The 19,755-nt window shown below is 40.0% G+C and overlaps 1 protein-coding gene across 3 annotated transcripts in view; it reads left to right on the top strand.

The window, feature by feature from the left end:
- UBE4B (ubiquitination factor E4B) overlaps positions 1–10,875 on the top strand; it is a gene marked incomplete at both ends in the record, with an annotated part of 40,784 nt that extends 29,909 nt beyond the window's left edge. For all 3 annotated transcript variants that reach the window (XM_082009435.1, XM_082009434.1, XM_082009433.1), the window contains 11 exons: positions 1,768–1,867; positions 2,626–2,753; positions 3,137–3,235; positions 4,083–4,318; positions 5,087–5,213; positions 5,512–5,656; positions 6,742–6,876; positions 7,246–7,437; positions 9,623–9,797; positions 10,257–10,403; positions 10,814–10,875. In XM_082009435.1, the coding sequence (XP_081865561.1) occupies positions 1,768–1,867; positions 2,626–2,753; positions 3,137–3,235; positions 4,083–4,318; positions 5,087–5,213; positions 5,512–5,656; positions 6,742–6,876; positions 7,246–7,437; positions 9,623–9,797; positions 10,257–10,403; positions 10,814–10,875 (1,546 nt within the window). The remainder of the gene's footprint in view (positions 1–1,767; positions 1,868–2,625; positions 2,754–3,136; positions 3,236–4,082; positions 4,319–5,086; positions 5,214–5,511; positions 5,657–6,741; positions 6,877–7,245; positions 7,438–9,622; positions 9,798–10,256; positions 10,404–10,813) is intronic.
- Positions 10,876–19,755: the final 8,880 nt, after the last annotated feature.

Below are 19,755 nucleotides of genomic sequence, written 5' to 3'. Positions count from 1 at the left end.
CTGGAAGATACTTACCTTTTCCCCTCAGCTTCTGAGGTGGGATAACTTTTCATACTCTCGATGGGGGTAGGAGGGAAACCCTCAGCAGTAAACTCTTATTATTGTTGATGTACATGTAATTCAGCACGTGGTTTACCATTTTAAAAAAATATAAATAAAAGTTATGATGTTGACATGAAGATACCTGCTGTTTTCCATTTCTCTTGGCATAAATTCAAATAGACTTTTATAGTTGCTAAACCTCGAAGAATACTCTGTTAAAATTAGAACAGATTTTTATATCGTCAGTATTTTCCATTGTTTATAATTGCACTCACTGCATTTCGGTAAATGTTCCTTGGCAGTAATACCATGAGTTCATTACAGGATTTTTGGATTGCGTTTCTAGTGATTTCATTTTTCGTTTTTAAAGCACACACAGGCCAAGAACCTGGGAAGCTGCAGAGAGTGGAGCATGGAGAGTTAGTATATCTTAAAGAAAAAAGTATTGTTGTATAAAACAGCCTGTGGATGGCTTGTAAATAAGCCACACATTTGGCTTGAAAAAGGAATTGCTTCTTTTTCCTTATTTAGAATTGTTGTGGAGTTGCTTATGCAGCAGTGTGCATCTAGTGGTGCAGAGTGAAGAGCACTTGGCTTTTACTGACATCAACAGGAGCTTAGCGTTCAGCGTTTCCATGAATTGTTTAGTTGCTTGCAACACTGGGCAATGTAGTTAGATGTTGGTAATAAAGAAATTAGACTGGATATTTTTCTGCTGTAGGCAGAGATTGATGTGGGAAAGAATTTGTGTTTCGAGGGGGGATGAAAAGGGACCATATTTGTATAGTTCAGTACATTAAATTTTGTTCTAATCAGCTGCCCTTCCTAAAAAGGATTAAGATATGGGAATACGTAGGATTTTTAAAATGTAAATGGTGTGTGTAATGTACATTTAAGTTCTCTCTTTTATGGGGCAGTGGGAAGATGGGTAAGAGGGGGGGTGTAATATCAACCACCTTGATTTACTGGTCCTTACGCTGACAGGGAGACTATAGACTGTTCATGTACTGCACTCCTCTGGAAACCAGAATTTTATGGGTAGTGGAGCATGAGAAGAGTAGAACAGAACTGAAAAAAAATAATTTACTATAGTGGAGAGTGGGAAGACAGAGGATGCAGACTTGTACCTTTCTGGGGAAAGGGAAGGTGGTTCTAATACCCGGTCCTGTTGTCAGCCACCTTTTTCTTCCTTAGCTGATTCTCTTTTCCATTTTCCTTTCCCATACTAGACGATGAATGAGATCGCTAAGTATCTGTTGTTAACTGGACCAGCCCTTCTTTGTGTTAGGGTTAATTATAATTCCTTTTAATTTAACTCCTTTTAACCTTCCTTTAAGTGACTTTAGACTTCAGTGTGAAAAACGAAAATAGGCAAAGACTTTTTTTTAATACGATGGATAAAATTAGTTTGTCAGGCAGGATAGATCCCTTCTGTGTTTCATCCCTTTTTTCACTGTTCTGATTTGTCTGACAGGCACATATGTTGGAGCTAGTGCATGTGGTGCCTTTGAATGCACACTGCAGATGTTCAGTCTGCATTTACAAAAGCAATTAATTTTTCTTGTTGTGGTGATGGGGAAACTTCTATGAAAATGATTAGCGCTTTTCCCCACTTTTCTTCTCAGTATTTCCTTGGTATCTAGCAGATAAGTAGGTTAAATGTCTTGTAGATGGCAGTACCTGTCCCCTCTGTCATGATAACCAGTTACTGCATATGGCTTTCAGGACTGTTGAAGATTTGAAAAACAATGAAAGTCAGTGGAAGGATTCTCCTCTGGCTACCAGGCATCGAGAAATGCTGAAACGTTGCAAGACACAGCTCAAGGTTTGTAAGTGATTCAGTTCTCAACTAAACGCTTAAATGTCAACCTGTCTCTACGTTTACCTTGTGTCCTAATGTTTTAAACGCAACTTCCCACTGATGCTTCTTGAAAATGGTGCTTTTGAATCTATAATCCATGTGAGTACGGTACTAGATGGTGGTCATGATACAGTATAACATTAATGGTGAATTTAAAATTCAAAGTAACAGCAAGACTAACTTAGCCAGTTAATCATCTTCTTGAGAAAGAAGAAACTACTATTTTATTGGACAGAGAACAGCAAAGGGATTGTGATTTGTTCAGGGGTAGTTACGCATGCACAATCCATGCCTGAGATGGAGATGGAACTCTTGAGTCCCTAATGTCATGTAGAATTCTTGCAAAGATGAGTACGCTGGGGTCCTCTCTTTTGAAGGTCTGTCCTGTATAGGTCTTCCTAGTATAAATTGACACAAATTTTCTCAGCTGTATCACCAATATGACTTGCACATTTTCCCACTTCAATGCTTCTGTTATTCCTTTCATTGTTCCCATAAAGCTTGTAAAAGTTTCCTCTGTCCCAGCAGCTCTGAATTATGTGTGTGGTTTTTCTTGTATGTTGGGGCTTAAGTGCCCTGTTTTCTTCAAATGACAACATATTTTAAGAAGAGACTGTTGTATAATTGTCATAATTCACAGATACATTGATTAGCTTGGACAGGCTTGACCTTCCTTTTATGTTGTCTTGCCCTGGATTAGTTTTTGTATCCATATTCTGCAGAAACTGGTGAGGTGCAAGGCTTGTGCAGATGCTGGTTTGCTGGATGAAAACTTTCTCAGGAGATGTCTGAATTTCTATGGCATGGTGATTCAGCTGATGCTTCGCATTCTTGACCCTGCCTATCCCAAGTGAGTGTCAGGATAGTCTGTGTAAATTGTATCAAAGGTATTTAAGATCATGTTAGATTGCTTATTGAATTTAGCAATTCTAGAGTTTAATTTTTTTACAGTGTCTGCATTCTTGTGTGATTGTTACTTTGTCAGTGACACACATTCTTGCATGGAATATGTGTCTTAAAGTTTAAGGTTCAGTTGGTGGGGGAGAGCAGCTCTTGGATATGTTCAGTACATTTGAAGTACTGACATAAGTTTTTTGGTGTTTGTTTTTTTTTAAAAGTCAGTGTCAGAACTTCTGTGAAGTGTTCCCATAGGAGAATTCCACAGGAGAGCTTGTGACACTTTCTACTTAACCCTGCTATTTTACTGTCCTGTTTGTTTTCTTTATTCTACAGCATAAAACTGCCTTTAACTCCTGAAGTTCCGAAGGTATTTGCAGCATTGCCTGAGTTTTACGTGGAAGATGTTGCTGAATTTTTATTTTTTATTGTACAGTAAGTTAAGTTATATCTAAGGGACATTTGAACTACCATTTACCCCTGTAGTAGGTGGTGTGCACATAAATTTAGGGTGCGAAAGTAGTTTTGTAGCTATTCTGTAGTTACTGTTGTGTTTTCATAACAACCGCCGTAAGATTATGGCATTGGCAGGCGCTACTGCAGATATAGTGCCTAGATGAGCTCCAGAGTCCCTTCTAACCTAATTTTTTCTTGGAAGAAAGTTGAAGCGTTTTTGGTCCACGCACACCCTCCCCCGCAAAATTTTCTTTATGGTTTGGAGTTTGCTGAGTCCTTTTGATCTCATGATGATGTTAAATCATCACTAGAATCATATTTTTAAAAAGCCATAGCTTAATAAGTAGAAAATTCCCCCATTTATAAATTTGCTGGGAGGAAATGCATTTGTATAGTTTTAGCAGCTTAGATGGGCATGAATACTATTCAGATTTAATCCTGGAGTTCTGAAGCTGGTAACTTTCTTCCTGAAAATGTACCTTCAAATTCAGACTTTGCTGTGTTGTGTGATGAGGAGATGTTTACTTTTGCCTTCCCGAGGCACTGTTACAGGGGTACTTAACAGCAAATTTGCTATTAAGTGCAACAAAAGAATATGATAGTGTTTCAGGCTAAAATTCAGCTTCCAGTGAACAGCTGGCAAGACCTTTTGGAAGAGTAAGAATCTAGTTTCTGTAGAGAAAGATGGGGAATTATGATAAAATGACTAAACTTTTCCTGTGGCTAATGAGTGATCTGAGCTTACTTGATGTATATGATAAATCTTCTGTAGACGATACCGGGTTAAGGTTTTTCATTTTATTTTCCTTATCTCTCTCTTTTTCAGATATGCTCCTCAGGTGCTTTATGAGCCCTGTACTCAGGACATAGTAATGTTCCTTGTTGTGATGCTGTGCAACCAGAACTACATCCGGAATCCTTATTTAGTAGCCAAGCTGGTGGAAGTGATGTTCATGACAAATCCAGCTGTTCAGCCTCGGACACAAAAGTTCTTTGAAATGATTGAGAATCATCCTCTCTCTACTAAACTGTTAGTCCCCTCCTTGATGAAGTTTTACACAGGTAAGTGCTTCATCTATAGCTCACCGAGTGTACAGCAAGCAACGAGTATTCGAAGGCAAAAGGCTGTGTTAGTTGTTGTAACCTTTTCAGAAAAAAACCCAAAACCAAGAAAACAAAAAAACCAACAAGCCATAAAATCAGGTAGATCTTGGGTCTTTCAAAGACGAGGCTTTGTTGCTCAGGAATCAGGGGAAATAGCATTACATGGAACTTTGAGAGTTTAGTCCTTACACGAACTGCTGTGCACTGACAAATCTAGCACTGTGGACTGATGCGACAATTGTTTTTGCGGTGTTTAGATGTCAAACTGGAGGTTTTTTGTTTTGTAAGGGAGGATTTAAAACTTCTGACTGGTTTTGCTAGTCCTGTGGATTTGGGCGCTTTGAAAGGGCTTTGCGCTCATAGAAACAACTATTTTTGCCTTGATAGAAACAACTATTTTTGCAGTGTTTACAGAGGTTTCTTATTAGTGAAATTTCAGACTGTGGGACAAAGAGCAGAGTGGAGTTGAATATAAAGAAGCTTTGTTTTCTGAGGGTCTTTCTTCAAAAATGAACTTGGTTCTGGATTAGAGAATGGACAGTGCCCCTTCTTTTAATAGGGATTAAGATGGAGACTTCTGAATGGGAATTGAATTTCATCTCTTAAAGCTTGCTGCTTGAAGCTCATCACATTGGGGATAGTAGGGGAGAGATGTTAGTGTGGTGCAGGTGAATCCTATTGGGAAAGAGTTTTTATTTCAGTTTTGGTACCTCTTTTCTTTTTCAGATGTTGAACATACTGGAGCCACTAGCGAATTCTATGACAAGTTTACGATCCGCTACCACATCAGCACCATTTTCAAAAGCCTCTGGCAGAATATAGCTCACCATGGTACATTTATGGAAGAGTTCAAGTGAGTAAGAAATTGTGTATGACGCTGCTTACTGTCATGCAAGCTGCTCAAGCAATGACCTGAGGAGGTCACTACCATTGGGAATGGGTGATGCTGCTTTCCATTGTATTTTAAATGGCAGCCCCTTCCAGTAGAACTGGAGTGTTTCTAAACTGAGCTCTGGACACCACATCAACTTGGCTTGGGGAATGGGATCATTATTCGAAATATACAGTGCAAGAAGGAGTGTTGCTGGGGTTGCAGTCTGGTCTGCACACCCATCTACTCTGCCGTGATAACTGTGTTTCAATGTTTTCAGCTCTGGGAAGCAGTTTGTTCGCTACATCAACATGCTGATAAATGACACAACTTTCTTGCTGGATGAGAGTCTGGAGTCCCTAAAACGTATCCATGAAGTGCAAGAGGAGATGAAGAATAAAGAGCAATGGGACCTGCTGCCCAGGGTGAACAGAGCTGTTTTTCAAAGTGCTCTTTACTTATTTTTAATTTTTTTTTAATACAAGACCATTAAAAAACTTTTTAATAAGGGGCAGCACCAAAGAGCTGCTCATGAGAAGCAGTTCTCAATGCTTTTTCTCGCTGCCAGTACGGCCATGGTCTCTCTGGATGACGTTCTGCAAAAAACATCATTCTGCTTAGTTATGTTGTGGCTGGCAAAGAGTGTGGTGTGAAGTGGAAATAGTATAAAGTTTTAAATTACTGTGCACTTAATTCTAAGTGTCAAAATTGAGACTTTAACCTTCTTGAAGGAGGTTTTGGAAGATGCTCACCAGTTGAATTGACTTCAAGGAGTAGAAGCTTTTATTTTGCTAATGCATTGATCCTGGGTAGATTCGATGCAGACAAATGAAGTGCTACACCACAGACCTTAGCCTGATTAAACAATAATTCTGTGTGTTGACCCACCAATGTCAGATATTTCTATTTTAAGGTTATTGATTTAAAAAAAAAAAAGTTTGAAAAGAAAAGCTATAAAGATCTTGTTTGTTAAACTTATTCTGGTTTGCTCTTCTGAAGCCTTTTTTTTTCTGTTTATGCCTACTAGCAAGGTAAAGCCATTACTGTAGTGACAAAATGAGCTGGTACATCATCTACAGATTGTTCCAGTGTGGAGTGTTTATTACTTACGATGGCACATAAATTAGCAAGAACCTCACTTGACTCTCAGATCCCAAGCTGGTTTCTAAGTATTGGCATTTGGATGGAAAGGAAGCATAACCCAGTTCTGCAGCTGTGAGGAGCAGTTACAGGATATAAACAGACTCAATAACTGTGGAGTCTTGCGATATCATTTGCATTCATTTTTTAGTGTTGCAGAATTCTGGAAAATTGGTGCAGACTTCTGTTTAGTATTAGGTAGTAAAAGTGAGCTGTACCTTAAATTAAAAAATGTATCACATCTGGATTTGAATTGCAGTCTGTTCTTTTGTCTGTCTAGATCATGTCAGCATTATGGCTGTTAAGGTTTGGATTGGTGATGATGTAGGAAATTCTGTGGACTTGTAACCACTGAATGTTTATTTTCTAGGATCAGCAACAGGCTCGGCAATCGCAGCTAGCTCAGGATGAGCGCGTGTCTCGTTCATATCTTGCCCTGGCAACCGAAACTGTAGATATGTTCCATATCCTTACCAAGCAGGTTCAAAAGCCTTTTCTCAGACCTGTAAGTCCTGCTCAGATTTAACTTGGTTTCTAACTTCTTTAACATGTGCTTTTGGGTAATATCCTGGAAATGTTTCATAGCCCTTTGTCTCCATTCTCCTCCCCTTTCTCCATCTAATTGCTGATGAAGTTATTTGATATTAAGATTATTATCTGTGTCACTGAGATGGTGTGATCTTTCTAGACAGAAGCTGTTTGCATTACTATTTATTTTAATGGAAAGTATGCATAAAGAAAAGACACTTCCTGGAAGTCTACAAAATTATAACTTTATTAGTTAATAATTCCTGATCTTGCCGTATGCAAGTCTAGTGATAATATTCATCACTGCCTTCATGCCATGATCTGTGTTTTTACTTTGTTCATGTAGGAACTTGGACCACGACTGGCTGCTATGTTGAACTTTAACTTACAGCAACTGTGTGGCCCCAAGTGCCGTGACCTGAAAGTCGAAAACCCTGAGAAGTACGGGTTCGAACCAAAGAAGCTATTGGACCAACTGACTGACATTTACCTACAGCTAGATTGTGCTCGCTTTGCTAAAGCAATTGCTGATGATCAGGTGAGCTCCAAAAAGATAGGGGTGGTGGCAAAAGCACTGTGGACAAACAGGACTTGGCAGAATATGCTAGAAGAGTTTCATCTTACTTAAATGCTGCCATCCAGTTTCCATCATGTGCTTGCAATTTGTTTTCTTTCAGCAGATAATCTCTGTTCATATTCTGTCTGCTTTTTGTAGATGAGCCTGTTTTTGCAAACCTGTAGACAGACATAAATATCTAGAGCACTTCACACACATAGGAAATTTCCTGAGTGTCAGCTGCTTATTAGCTACAGCCACATTGTAAATTCGCAGAATTACTTTGTTCTAATTTTGCAAGTGGGAAAACTGAAGCATACAAAGAGTTTTTACTCTCCCCCTTTCTCATCAAGAACGCATTGAAACAGGGAGAGCTGGGACTGAGAATAAGAGCCTCATTTAACAATCCAAAGTTCGTTCTCTAGACTAGCAGTTTCCATGCTGTATTTCCTTTTTTATCGCTTTATTAAATGGCTGTGTAATAAACTGACAAACACAGTGTACATGAGACAGAGACACCTTTGAACTCCTCATGGTCGTCTTCAGAGCACAATGCTAATTCTTAAGGCAGGTAAGCTATTGCTCACCTCTGTGTTCTTGTGAAGTTGTAAAACTACTGCATCACCTCAGTACCTGCCTGTGTCTTATAATAGAAACTTTTCAAAATCTAGAGGAAAAAAATGTTCTCAATGGCTACTTGAAATTCTAGTGGAAGCTGGTTTACAATACGTCAAGCTGTATTTGCATGTCTAGTGAAGCAGAGGTATCAGAGTAACTCATGATCTTTCTTCTGGAATTACTTGAGTTCTGATAATTGTAGAGAGTCAGTAATGCTTCTGAAACAGACCTTATGTGTTTGCATGTGTATAATGAGCATGCAGTGTATTTTTTTATGCTGTTTAGTACATACGAAAATGAGAATGTTACCCATCACTCATTCATCGATGCTAGCCACAGCAAAATGCACAGCACTGACATAGAGATGAAAAAGAAAGAAGCCTGCTGGTGTGGGAACTGGAATAAAGCTTAATTAACAAAGTAGCCCTTCATAAAAAGGAGAGGGAGTGACTAGTATCTTGGAAACTGTCAATGACAGGAAAGAAACACCAAAGAAATGCACGGTTGGTTAATGGCTACTGGTATTAGGAGAAAAAAAACAGAACAAAATAAACAAAAAGTTGCTTGATCATGGCAGGGTCTCTCTAAAGCATTTTGATACATCTCCCATTTGCAAATCCCGGCACGTATTAGAAGGAATCTGAAAACATTTATAAAGCCCTGGGCATACTGCCATAGTTCTGCCCTCCTCTGTGGACTAGAAAGGAGTTTGGGTGGGCACTGTGTGTCCGAAGCAGTGAATGGTATTTCTTGATGAGATGTAGTGTAGATGAAAGAAGTAGGGCTGTGTTGAACATTCTAAAGTCCCCAAAGAAAATAGAAATCTGTGAGACTTAGTGTGTTTTGTTTCGTCATTTATTTCAGCCCTGCACTGCAGTGTAAATATAAGTCTTTTAATAAAAATTGCTATCAAAACATGGCATTGTGACCTTAAAAGAAAATGTGGTTGGCTTTGGTTTTTACTACAGTAAAAGTAGTTCTTTACTGCAGTAAAAGCACTCCTTGCTGCACCAGTTGGCAAGTTTCCAGTAAGCATTGCCTTACTATTTTTGCAACATCATGGGGTGGGGGTTTTGTTTATTTTTGTTTTAGTTAGGAGAAAGAATCACTTCTTTCCCAGTACTGCCTTGCACATTATCAGAGAGGTTAATAAATGAAAAAAACTTTTCATTTTATGCTATATTTTCATCAAAGACTTGCGAGAACAAGAATACTGACAGATGTTTTATCTAAGGAACAGTCCTAATAGTTATAGTCATCCTCTCCAAGTGCCTTACTCATTTTGATTAGGTGATACTGCCTTTTTTTGGTCTTGAACAGTTCTACAGTAGTGATGACCAGTAAAAAAGCATAAGTCTACCCCAGAGTTGACATTTTGGTGCTAGATGAAATGTCATCTGCATACTACTTTTCTGTCTCATGTAATGTTGAGGTTTCATTGATCTCTCCTTCTGAAGTTTTAAAAATGCATTAAAAGATCTTCAGAATTTTTATGGCATGTTAGGATACTACAAGTCAGCAAAGTTGTCTTTTTATGCTTTGCTTGTAGAGGTCCTACAGTAAAGAGCTCTTTGAGGAGGTTATCTCAAAGATGAGAAAGGCTGGAATCAAGTCAACCATAGCGATAGAGAAGTTCAAACTGTTGGCAGAGAAAGTGGAAGAAATTGTTGCCAAGAATGCCCGTGCAGAAATTGATTACAGTGATGCTCCAGATGAATTCAGAGGCAAGTTGAGTTTTCTAAATACTGACTTTTTAGGAGAAGAGGGGTGTGTTTTGTTACTTTGATTCTAAATATGAGTATATATTAATAGAAACTAAATATTGTTTATAAAGCCTTGCATCCTGCTCTATTTCAATTACGTAGTTAAGTAAAATACAGAGAGCTAAGAATTTGTTTGCTTTTCCCTGGGTTTGTCCTATCCATGTCTTGCTTACATGTACTTTAAAACAGTAATAAAAAAACAAAATCTGAAAATAGGGTGAAAATAGCTGATGCTTAGTCCCAATTCAGAAAGGGAAAAGCAATATAAGGCTGGTCCACTGCTCAATTGAACCATTTTTTTAACGTCCGTGATATACCTGTTTGGGGACCCTGACTATCTCAGTTCTGCACTGTGGTTTTTGTGCGCAGATAAAATTTGTAGCTATTGTCTTACTAAATTGAAAACACTTGTGCCCTCAGATCCACTTATGGACACTCTGATGACTGATCCTGTGAGGCTGCCATCTGGAACTATTATGGACAGGTCAATCATCCTGAGGCATCTGTTGAACTCTTCCACCGATCCTTTCAATCGTCAGACGCTGACAGAAAATATGCTGGAACCAGGTATCTGTTTAACAGTTAGCAGTGGAACTGTTGACTGGGGGAAGCAATTTGTGTGCGGTTTGTTCTGTATACTTTCCGAAGATTATGTTGAGGCCTTAGTTAACGGTTCTTTTAACTTGCACTGAAAACTTCGTTCCTTCTGTTTTCCCTTTTTCTGGGGGGAGGGGGAGCCACACACCCTTGCCTTCATAACTACCAGGCTAAAGGATATTGTTACGCTAGGTAAATGAGTAATTCATTTACTCAAAGCTGTGCAGGAAATATATTGATAGAGAAGAAAACTAGATATTCATGATCAGGTTTCTAGAAAAGAAATTGCTATTGGTCACGAGGAGCTTTCTTACAGTAGTATTACTAAATAATTTAACTGCAAAGTTAATAATTCTTTTTTCTCTTCTTTACACTACTAGTGCCAGAACTTAAAGAGCAAATCCAAGCCTGGATGAGAGACAAGCAGAATGCCGACCATTAAAAATTCCCTTGCAGAGCACGCCGACACCGGTGGGAAGAACAGGGCGTGGGCTGTTCTGGTAATAGTGGAGCAGACACACTTTGAAAGCTGTTGATGGGATTAGCACGCCCACTGGCACTGACTTGCGGTCGTGACCAGAAGCATGTGGACGAGGAGAAAAGCGGCTTAATTCTTGTACATATATTTAAGTGATAACGATGGTCAATAACATGGAGGACAAGCTAGGAAGTTGCTTATGTTACAAAACTGTCCTTCAGTCTGTCACATTTTGGCGTTTTACAGCTGAATTATTTTAGCAAAGATGAATGGATCAGGGCAGCATCCCTTCAACCTTATTTTTTACAGCCAGATATCCGTTAATTTGATTGTGGTTAGAACCTTGGACATTTTGCTGCTAAAGTAATTTTTTCCTTTTTCCCTCCCTTCTTCCTCTTCCCCCCATCAAACCTGCACTGCTGTCTTTTTTTTTTTCTTTTTGTAATGCAAAAAAAAAAAAAAAAAAAATCCCTGTGAAAATCAAAAGCATTCCCCTGCCCTCAAAAGAACATATTCTGTGCGATAACTGTGCCTGCAACAAAGTGTTAATCTTGGGATCGTATTTTTATATTACACATATTTGCATATTTGGTTTTTAATTGGTGTTAGACACAAGGATAATTTCAAAAAAGCAAAGACTTCAGACATGGATTTTAATTTCCGTTCTTTGAAATGTTCCTTTTCTTTATGTTGATTTAGATGTTCTGGTATTTTTGAAAAGACTTGAGATAGAAATATGTTAAAACAGCTGCGATGGATGAGATGCTTGGGAGTACCAGGATTTCAGTGACTTTTTAAAAAGTAAAATCCATTATTTTAACGCTGCAGATATGATATATGCTAAATGACAGTTCTGAGCCGTTAGAGCTTGTCCGCAGAGAGCAGGTCCTTTTATTCTTTGAGGCTGCAGTTTGGGGCAGGGGTCATTTTTTATGTTGCGTACCAATTTGTATCCATGGCTTGGCCTTACCAAAGCAGAAAGGGTGCAGGAAATGTAGAATTACATTTTTAAAAAAAAATAATTTAAAAAAAAAAATTCACAAACATTTTTGTATGACTGCCCCCTGCATATGATACTTGAATTTCCTTTTTAAAAAGGATTTGAAACCACAGTGTTTTAAAATTAAGTCTGAAAAAAAGGTTGTTTTTCTTTTTATTTGTTTTTCGCTGTGTCTTCTGTTCAATTCCTGACTCTCTTGAACTACAATAAATGATACACACTCGCACAAAACGTTTCCTTTGCTTTTCTTTCCTTTAAGTCAGTGAAAGTATAAAAAAATACAAATGATTGGGTGGCTTTGTTCACGTTTGCTGATAGTGGTTTAGGATCCAGAGATAACTTAGTAAATTATGTGAAAACTTTCTGTGAACAGAGGTATCAGTAATACTCCAAACTAATGAATGTTCCCAAGTAGGTGACTCTTACACCTATTAATAGCTATGTGACAGTTGGTGACAAGCTCCCGGGGAATTCTGGCTAGGTTATATATAATCCAGTGCTGACCTTTGAGATGTGCAAGTAATTCTAAATTAAAATGTGAAGATCTAGTAGGCTTTTTGTTGGGTTTTTTTGTTGGGTCCCCCCCAGTGTTTGTTTTCCCCAAGGGTAGGAGGAAGATTCCAAAGTTTGTGTCTGCATGGACTGTTGGAACAGAGATGCTTGCTTGTTGACTGGTTTTAGTTCCTTAATCTTCACTCCTTCCACAAATTGAAATCCCCCTTTTCTTCCCTCTTCAAAAGACACAGAACAAAGTCTGCCATGCTTTTATCTGCAACCTGTCATTCAGCATCCAGATCCATCATGGTTTCTGAGCATGTGATAAGGGTGTGCAGTGAGCTATAACTTTTAAGGTGTGCTTTCTTTTTAGTAACTAGGTAATTATTTTCTACATAAAGAAAAACTCTTAAACATTCTTCTGTCACCTTATTATTAAGGATTACAGCATGAAATCTCTAGAAACATCCCAGAATTTATACTTTTAATTGATGGAGGACAACTGTTCAGGGGTGTATGTTTGGTTTGACTGGAGGATGATGAAATTGCTATGGTTTCACATTATGGCTTTTTTCTGTAAGTTAACATCATATAGCTTTTAGTTTTATTGGCAGACTATGAATGTGTTGGAAAGATAGAATAAATGCTTTCTCCTAATTTTCTTCAGCTATTGCAAATTATACACACCACCACGTTTTGTGAAGGAGGATGCTGTGGAAACAATGATCGCTCTTATGAGAACAGCACAAGCAGAAATAATCCATTCTTAAATTAAAATAAGCTGGTTGCTTAAGTGTACCCTGTGCAGGGCTTGAGGTCTGCTATTCTCTAATAGTTCTTGATATTTCACATTTGAAGTGTTATAACTAATATCAAAGGCTGTTATGCATTTAAATGTTTTACCAGAAAATCTGTATGGGACTAGTGTTTTTTTTAATGCAAGTATAAAATAAAAATCTTTTTTTTTTTTTTTAATTTATTTATTCTATTGTACCAGCTGAAAGGCTTATTTGATCAAATTCAGGCTGTTTATCTTAACCTTGTCTGACGGGAAGAAATAGAAATAGTTACATTTGGTATAGGATATATTAAAGAAGACAATGCCCTTCACAATCTGAATTTGTATTTGTTCTGCCATCATATCAGACTTTAGTCTGAGGCATATAAATAGCAAAGTGCATTACTGAACTGTTTTGTCTAATTATGGGGTCCATTTATCACTTGAAAATGTATCAGTGCAAACACTACCGGAAGATATGAAAGCTAACATTGAGTGTCTAAAACAATTTTATCTAGAGAGCTACCATCAGGTATTTCAAAGGTGTGAATTCAGACAAATGCTCTCCCAAATTCAGCATTCATTGGCGGAATAATGACATGTATTTTAATATGAGCAACTGGAAGTACCATTATATTGCTGTCTTCTGCATACAAAAGTGAATTAAACCCCGTCTTTCAGTGGATAGTGGACATTCGAGTAATGGAAAAGGAAAGCTGTAGAAGAATAAACTCCCACAACTGTATCAGCTGTGTGACAATTCTTAGTTTAATTCATTTAATATCACCTGCCATTTCTTATGATTCCCCTCCCCCTACTAACATGTCAATCCAACTGTAACCTTATTACAGTACAGAGACTGTATATGGGAGAACACAGAAACTATCAATTGATCAAATTACCTTTGACACTTACTTGTATCTGCAGAATCTGAATAGCTTTGAGCTGGGAATTGCTCATCCCAGGAATGGCTAACTTGAACGTTAAACGTTGCAAAATGTGCTTTTCTTGGAAAATTTGAAGTTATAGGATTGTATTGCTGGTCTTTACTTGCCTGCTATGTGACTAGAAAAATTACTAGGGCAAGTTCTGATGTTACAGCAGTACAATTCAGTACAATTGATTCTATTATATCCCAATTTACACTTATGTAATGCCACAATTTACATCTCTCAACTATTCCCTGCTGGCAGCAAGGACAGCCTAATGCTGTTAATAGCAGGATGACAATGCTGCTTTAGCTAGCAACACATTGACTCTAACAACCCCCACGAGCACTGCACTACGATGTAGCTGTCTTCCTTTTCGTTACCACTTAGCTTAAAGCTACCCTCTTGCCTGTATTTGAACAGGCGTACTAATTTTAGGTAGTGTATCTCAGTGATTTGAGTAACCAGCCATATTTGTTTGTCCTAACAAATACATGAAATTTTTTACAGTACTACCTGCTTTCATTTTAATGCTCAAGAACACTTCTGCTGGGGACCTTTGTTACGTGCATATTTTCTTGAAAAGGTATGTCTAAATTCTAGTTTTAAACACACACACATACCTCCCCCGTAGGGAATTGGATGTTCCCGTTCTGTAGGGTTGTATGGTATTGGTCAGAACCATATAAAAGGAGTAAGAACGGTCCCTTTCCTATAAGGGAATGGACACTACTTTTTTTTTTTTTTAAACAGTATTCGTAGGTAGAACATTACAATAGAATTCCACGTTTTTAATAAGTTAATTCTACATTACACAAGGAGACATGACTTTCAAAAATGATCCTGAGAAGGCTAGTCTAATTAAATTGAGATAAAATGCCTAAATTCTATAATTAAAAAGGCATCACAACCAGCCAGATGAGCACTGGCTTAATACTTGACCACTTTTCAACTCCACACTTGGATATTTAAAGAGCAATTTTTCTTGTCTCCCTTTGCAGAGAGTGACCCCCCAATGCTATACAGCATGGGTTGTGCCTGTTACCGTTTTCTTTCTCAACATGTAACTAGACTTTCTCTGAACATTTCCAGCAGATTTTTCAAGATTCTGTAAGCAAGTAACCAAATGAACATACTGGAACTATTCTATGCAAGTACTCTCCAACCTTAAGACATTAAGACAGTGATGCAGAAAGTGCTCTAAGAGACAAATCACAAACTTTGCTGAGGTAAGATTAATCACACTATCGATTACCAGAGAAGATTACATCACACCCCCAGTATTTTGACAGTTTGTAGAGGATTTTGGTTTGGTTTTGTTGTTTTAGAGAAATTACAATTGACTTAATTCTGCATGGCCCTAGATAGAAGTTAGCATGGTTACATACAGCATGCTAAAACCACCACTAAATCATGTGTCTCACCAATGGGAAGTCTTCCAAAGTTCAAATAATGGTATTTCCTAGGACATAGGAAAACCATCTCTTTTTGCTTTTTGGGTTCTGCGTCAGGGTTTCCCTACAAACCACTGCTGAGCTGTGTATTGTTAGGCTTTTGCATTCATAGGCAGAACTGCAGATGCTACGCAGGCAGGATGAGCTTCCCTGAAACTGATGGGGAACACAGTAAACACAGCGAAGACCAAGGTAGTTACCAGCCGGGCGCCTGTGAACAAAACCAAACCTTGTTCTGAAACTAGAGATCTCTGCTCCCAACTGTTATTGGCAGCTTAAACCTAATTTGCGTATGATGGTGCATGTACAAAAAATATGTAATTAAGGTATTCATGTGGCATTACCTTCTTTAAGATGCTTGTAAGATTAAGCACAATACTAAAAGAAAGGAGGAACTTTACAGCTGAAGTTATTGCCACAAAAATAAATTCGTACTATATGTGCGAAATTATTGAAAGTACAAGACCTAATACAACACCATTTACCGAAACGATTTAATCACTTACATAAAAACACATTATGAGCTCTACTAAAAATATCTTAGGCTGCTCAAGAAACATTCCGAAGGGGGGAAAAGAGAGAAAATTAATCCCTCCCTTCTGAACTATCATCGTTAGGCCTTGGTACCCTACTGCACCCCACTGAAGTTGGCTGGGAGTCGGCGAATTCGCCGCCTCAGCCACTGTTTTTCGGCAGGCAGGCATGCCTACCCGCTCACGGGCCCCTCGAGTCGGGGGCGCCAACCAGCCGCGTACATTAAAAGGCTATTTTTAGTCACAAGTGCCCAATTTCTGCTCACGTCTTTGGCCACGACACGCGTCGCTCTCGGGCGCGCAGGGAATGCCGCCGCTGCCTCAAGGGCGCGCGCGCGCATGCACACATCACGGCGGAGAGGTTATGCGACGCATAGTATCCTCGTGCCCCTCCTTATAGGATAAAAGAGGGACGACGAGGGTTCGTCCCGAGTTCTGATTGGCTAGGGATAGAGAAGAACCGATTCCCCATGTCCCTGAGGTTCGGCGCAGGGATTGACTCAGAGGGAGGACGGCGGTTTGTCATTGTGGACGGCCACTTCCGAACTGTGATTGGTGCACGGCTCTGTCAGCCTGTGATTGGCATGGCGGGAGGCGGGCACGTGCCGATCCTTCACCTGTCGATTGGTGAGCTGCAGGCAGGAGGGAGCATCGGCGCGCCGCTATTGGAGGGACTGACGTTCCTCCCCTTGCGGAGGCGGGTTTGGGCGCAGAGCCTCGGGATTCTGTCAGTGTGGGAGCGGCGCTGTGGGGAGCGCGTCGCTGGGCTCGTTCTTCCCGGCGCGGCCTTTCTTTTTCCTCCCTCCCCCTTTCTCCCCTCCCTCCTTCCCTCCCTCGCCCTTCCCGCTTCTTCCCTGCTCCCTTCCTGGCGACGGCGGGGCGGCGGTCCTCCCAGCCTCGGTGGAGGCGGCGAAGCGTGATGGCGGTGGCTGGACTATCCTCTTCCCTCCGCCCCGTGCTGCGCTGCTTTGCTGGCCCCGCCGCCTTCCCCAGCTGCTGACAGCGCCGGCGGTCCCGCACTGCGCGCGTTTTGCGGATACCCCCGCCCGTCCGCAGGTGAGGGGCGGCTTGCGCTGAGGGAGCTCGGCCCGACGGCCGCCGCCGGCGGTTCGTAGGGGAGCGAGGTGGGGGAGGCGAGCAGGGGAACGGTTTGGTGCCGGAGCGGGGTGTGGGGTGGATGCCGTAATGCGGTGGGGGAGGCGGGGGTTTTGCTGGTTTACGCAGCTGTTCGGCAGGGGGGAGGCGGGGGGGGGCACCACGGGTGGGATGGGGCCTGGGAAGTGGAGGGGATGGAATGGGGAGTATTGGCAGGACAGGGTGCCCCGGAGCTGTCAGGGCAGCGGCACAAGGGCGTGGGGCCCGCATCGGCCTTCCCGCTCCTACATCTGCCTGATGCATACACTTGTCCCCCGGGACGCTTCCTTCCCCTTTCCCCCAGGCGCTCCCAGCCATGGCGGTGCGGCCGCTTCCCGTCCTTTTTCCTCGTCTGAATCCCGTCCGCTGTGCGGGTCGCGGATACCGCCGCGTTTCGCCGTCTTTTTTCCCCTTTCCAGCTCAGGGGAGGTGATGATTCCTTGTTCAGGAGGGAGGTATAGGCCCTCAACCAGCTGGAAGATACAAGAATGTAAAAGGATTGTGGTTTTCAGGGTGTTTTTTTGTGGACCTGTAGGCATGGATCTGTCCCTGGATTCAGTACAGCACAATTACAGAGGCAGCCATATTGGGATGATGATCTGACAATCCTCCCTGAGCTAAGTCAGGAGGCAGGCGTCAGGAGACAGGGTGACAGGCCTGGTGTTTTGGGGTCATTGGCAGAATATGGGTATTAAACTGAGGTTGGAGAACTAGAATTCACCAGAGGCAGATGGTGAATTTGTATCCTTTCTCTGAAACGTAAAATACCTTCATACCAGATTTTAAAGTATATTTCTCTTTGCTTCCAGCTCCTTCTTAGCTCGGTTGTTTTTGTTATTGCACAATCCAGTACACTGGTGTGTTGATAAATAGCTGTATGTTTATATGATTAGATTTTCAGTGCATTGCCAAGTTCTGCACCACTGTTTTATCTGGCATCTTAACTGAGTACAAAGATAGCAATTCGTAGTGTGTGAATTCAGCTGATATATCAGACTGTCATCACTACCTGATCCTCAGTGGAGGATCTAAAATTGGATTTGCTGTGGTCCTCATGTTCATAAACCCCTGCTGCTCTGAACAGCTGTTTTGCTAACTTTCCATATACTTTTCTCTATCCTTGTTCATTTGCTTTCTTTAGAGCTGTTGTATGACTAAGTTACAAACAATTTTTTTGTTTAAAAGTTAGCACATTCTCTGGTAGACAGAACTACGCAAATATGACACAGTGGCTGGCTATGTTAAATAAAAGCGATGCTTCTTCATTTCTGATGTGTGGTGTTTATTTTTTTATTTGAACGTAGACATACAGATTCTGAACATTGCTTTTGTAACCACTTTGAACTTGCTGCAAACTTATCTGAATATATAAATAATAATTTGACTCTAAATCCCTACTCTGCTTGTAACTTTATTTCAAAAAATAGCAATATGTTCTGTATTTTGGCATTGCATAAAAACTGGTTTGTCAGAACTTTCAAATACATCCAAGGATCCAAGTCGTAATGAACAGCTTGTTTCTTTAAACACTTGTGCGAAAGTCCAAGTCTAGTTACAAGTACCTTGAGACCATGAAGGGTGATTGACCAACATCACTGGATTTGTCAACCTGAATTACAGAAAACGGATAAGATATTTGGATGATTTGTTTAATGACACACTTTAATATTAAGACCTCACTGTGTGACTTATAGAGCGGATGGTGGATATCTTTTAACAATAGTTTAAAGTAAGTGTAAAATTAATAAGTAGGATTTGCTTTTTTGCTGATGGAGCTCACTAAAGAACTCAAATATTACCTAACCACCTGTTTTAGAGCCAGTGGTATATCATGTCACTCAGTCATGCAGTTCTCTTCTTTTACTTGGTTCCTGATTGGATTTATACAGACATACAGACTGAATGTTAAAAGATACACGCAGCTAGTAGACTCTTTCCAAGACATTAGGAGAATGATTCATTCTAGCATGGATGGCAGCCTTCTAAGCCTATAATGAACATATAAAAGACAGCTGCTTTTTTTTTTTTAAGATTGTTCTAGATCTGTACCACAGACTGTATTGCACATTTTGTTTTGATCTGTTGCAAGTTACGTCTCTTATTACCAGTCTGTAGGCAGTGTTTTGTAGTAGTAAGTGATACTACTGGGAAATGTGAAGCCTGAAAAACCAGTTGGAATTTATTATTTGTGATGCTATACAACTTGGTCTCATTTTGCCTTATTTTATCGTTCTGTATGATGAGGGCAATACTGCCTTTATAAAATGTTACAACCAGTTAAAGTTGCTGATAAGTGAAAAAAAATTCAAAACCCCAACAACTGAAATATATGGGAAGCTTGGAAAAATATATCGGCTTTGGTTAATTTTCTTATTAAGGAAAATTAAATCTTGCATAGTGAGATGGTGCTCACAACATCTGAAATCTATGTGCAACTACAAATAGGCATTTTGCTTGTTTCAGCTATGAAAAGTAGTAGAGTTGAGAATGAATGAGACTTAAAATTACACCACATTTAATT

The sequence above is a fragment of the Phaethon aethereus genome, assembly GCF_964289735.1.
Source record: "Phaethon aethereus genome assembly, chromosome: 21".
In the NCBI taxonomy this organism is placed as follows: Eukaryota; Metazoa; Chordata; class Aves; order Phaethontiformes; family Phaethontidae; genus Phaethon; species Phaethon aethereus.
This window is presented reverse-complemented; position numbering and strand designations above follow the sequence as displayed.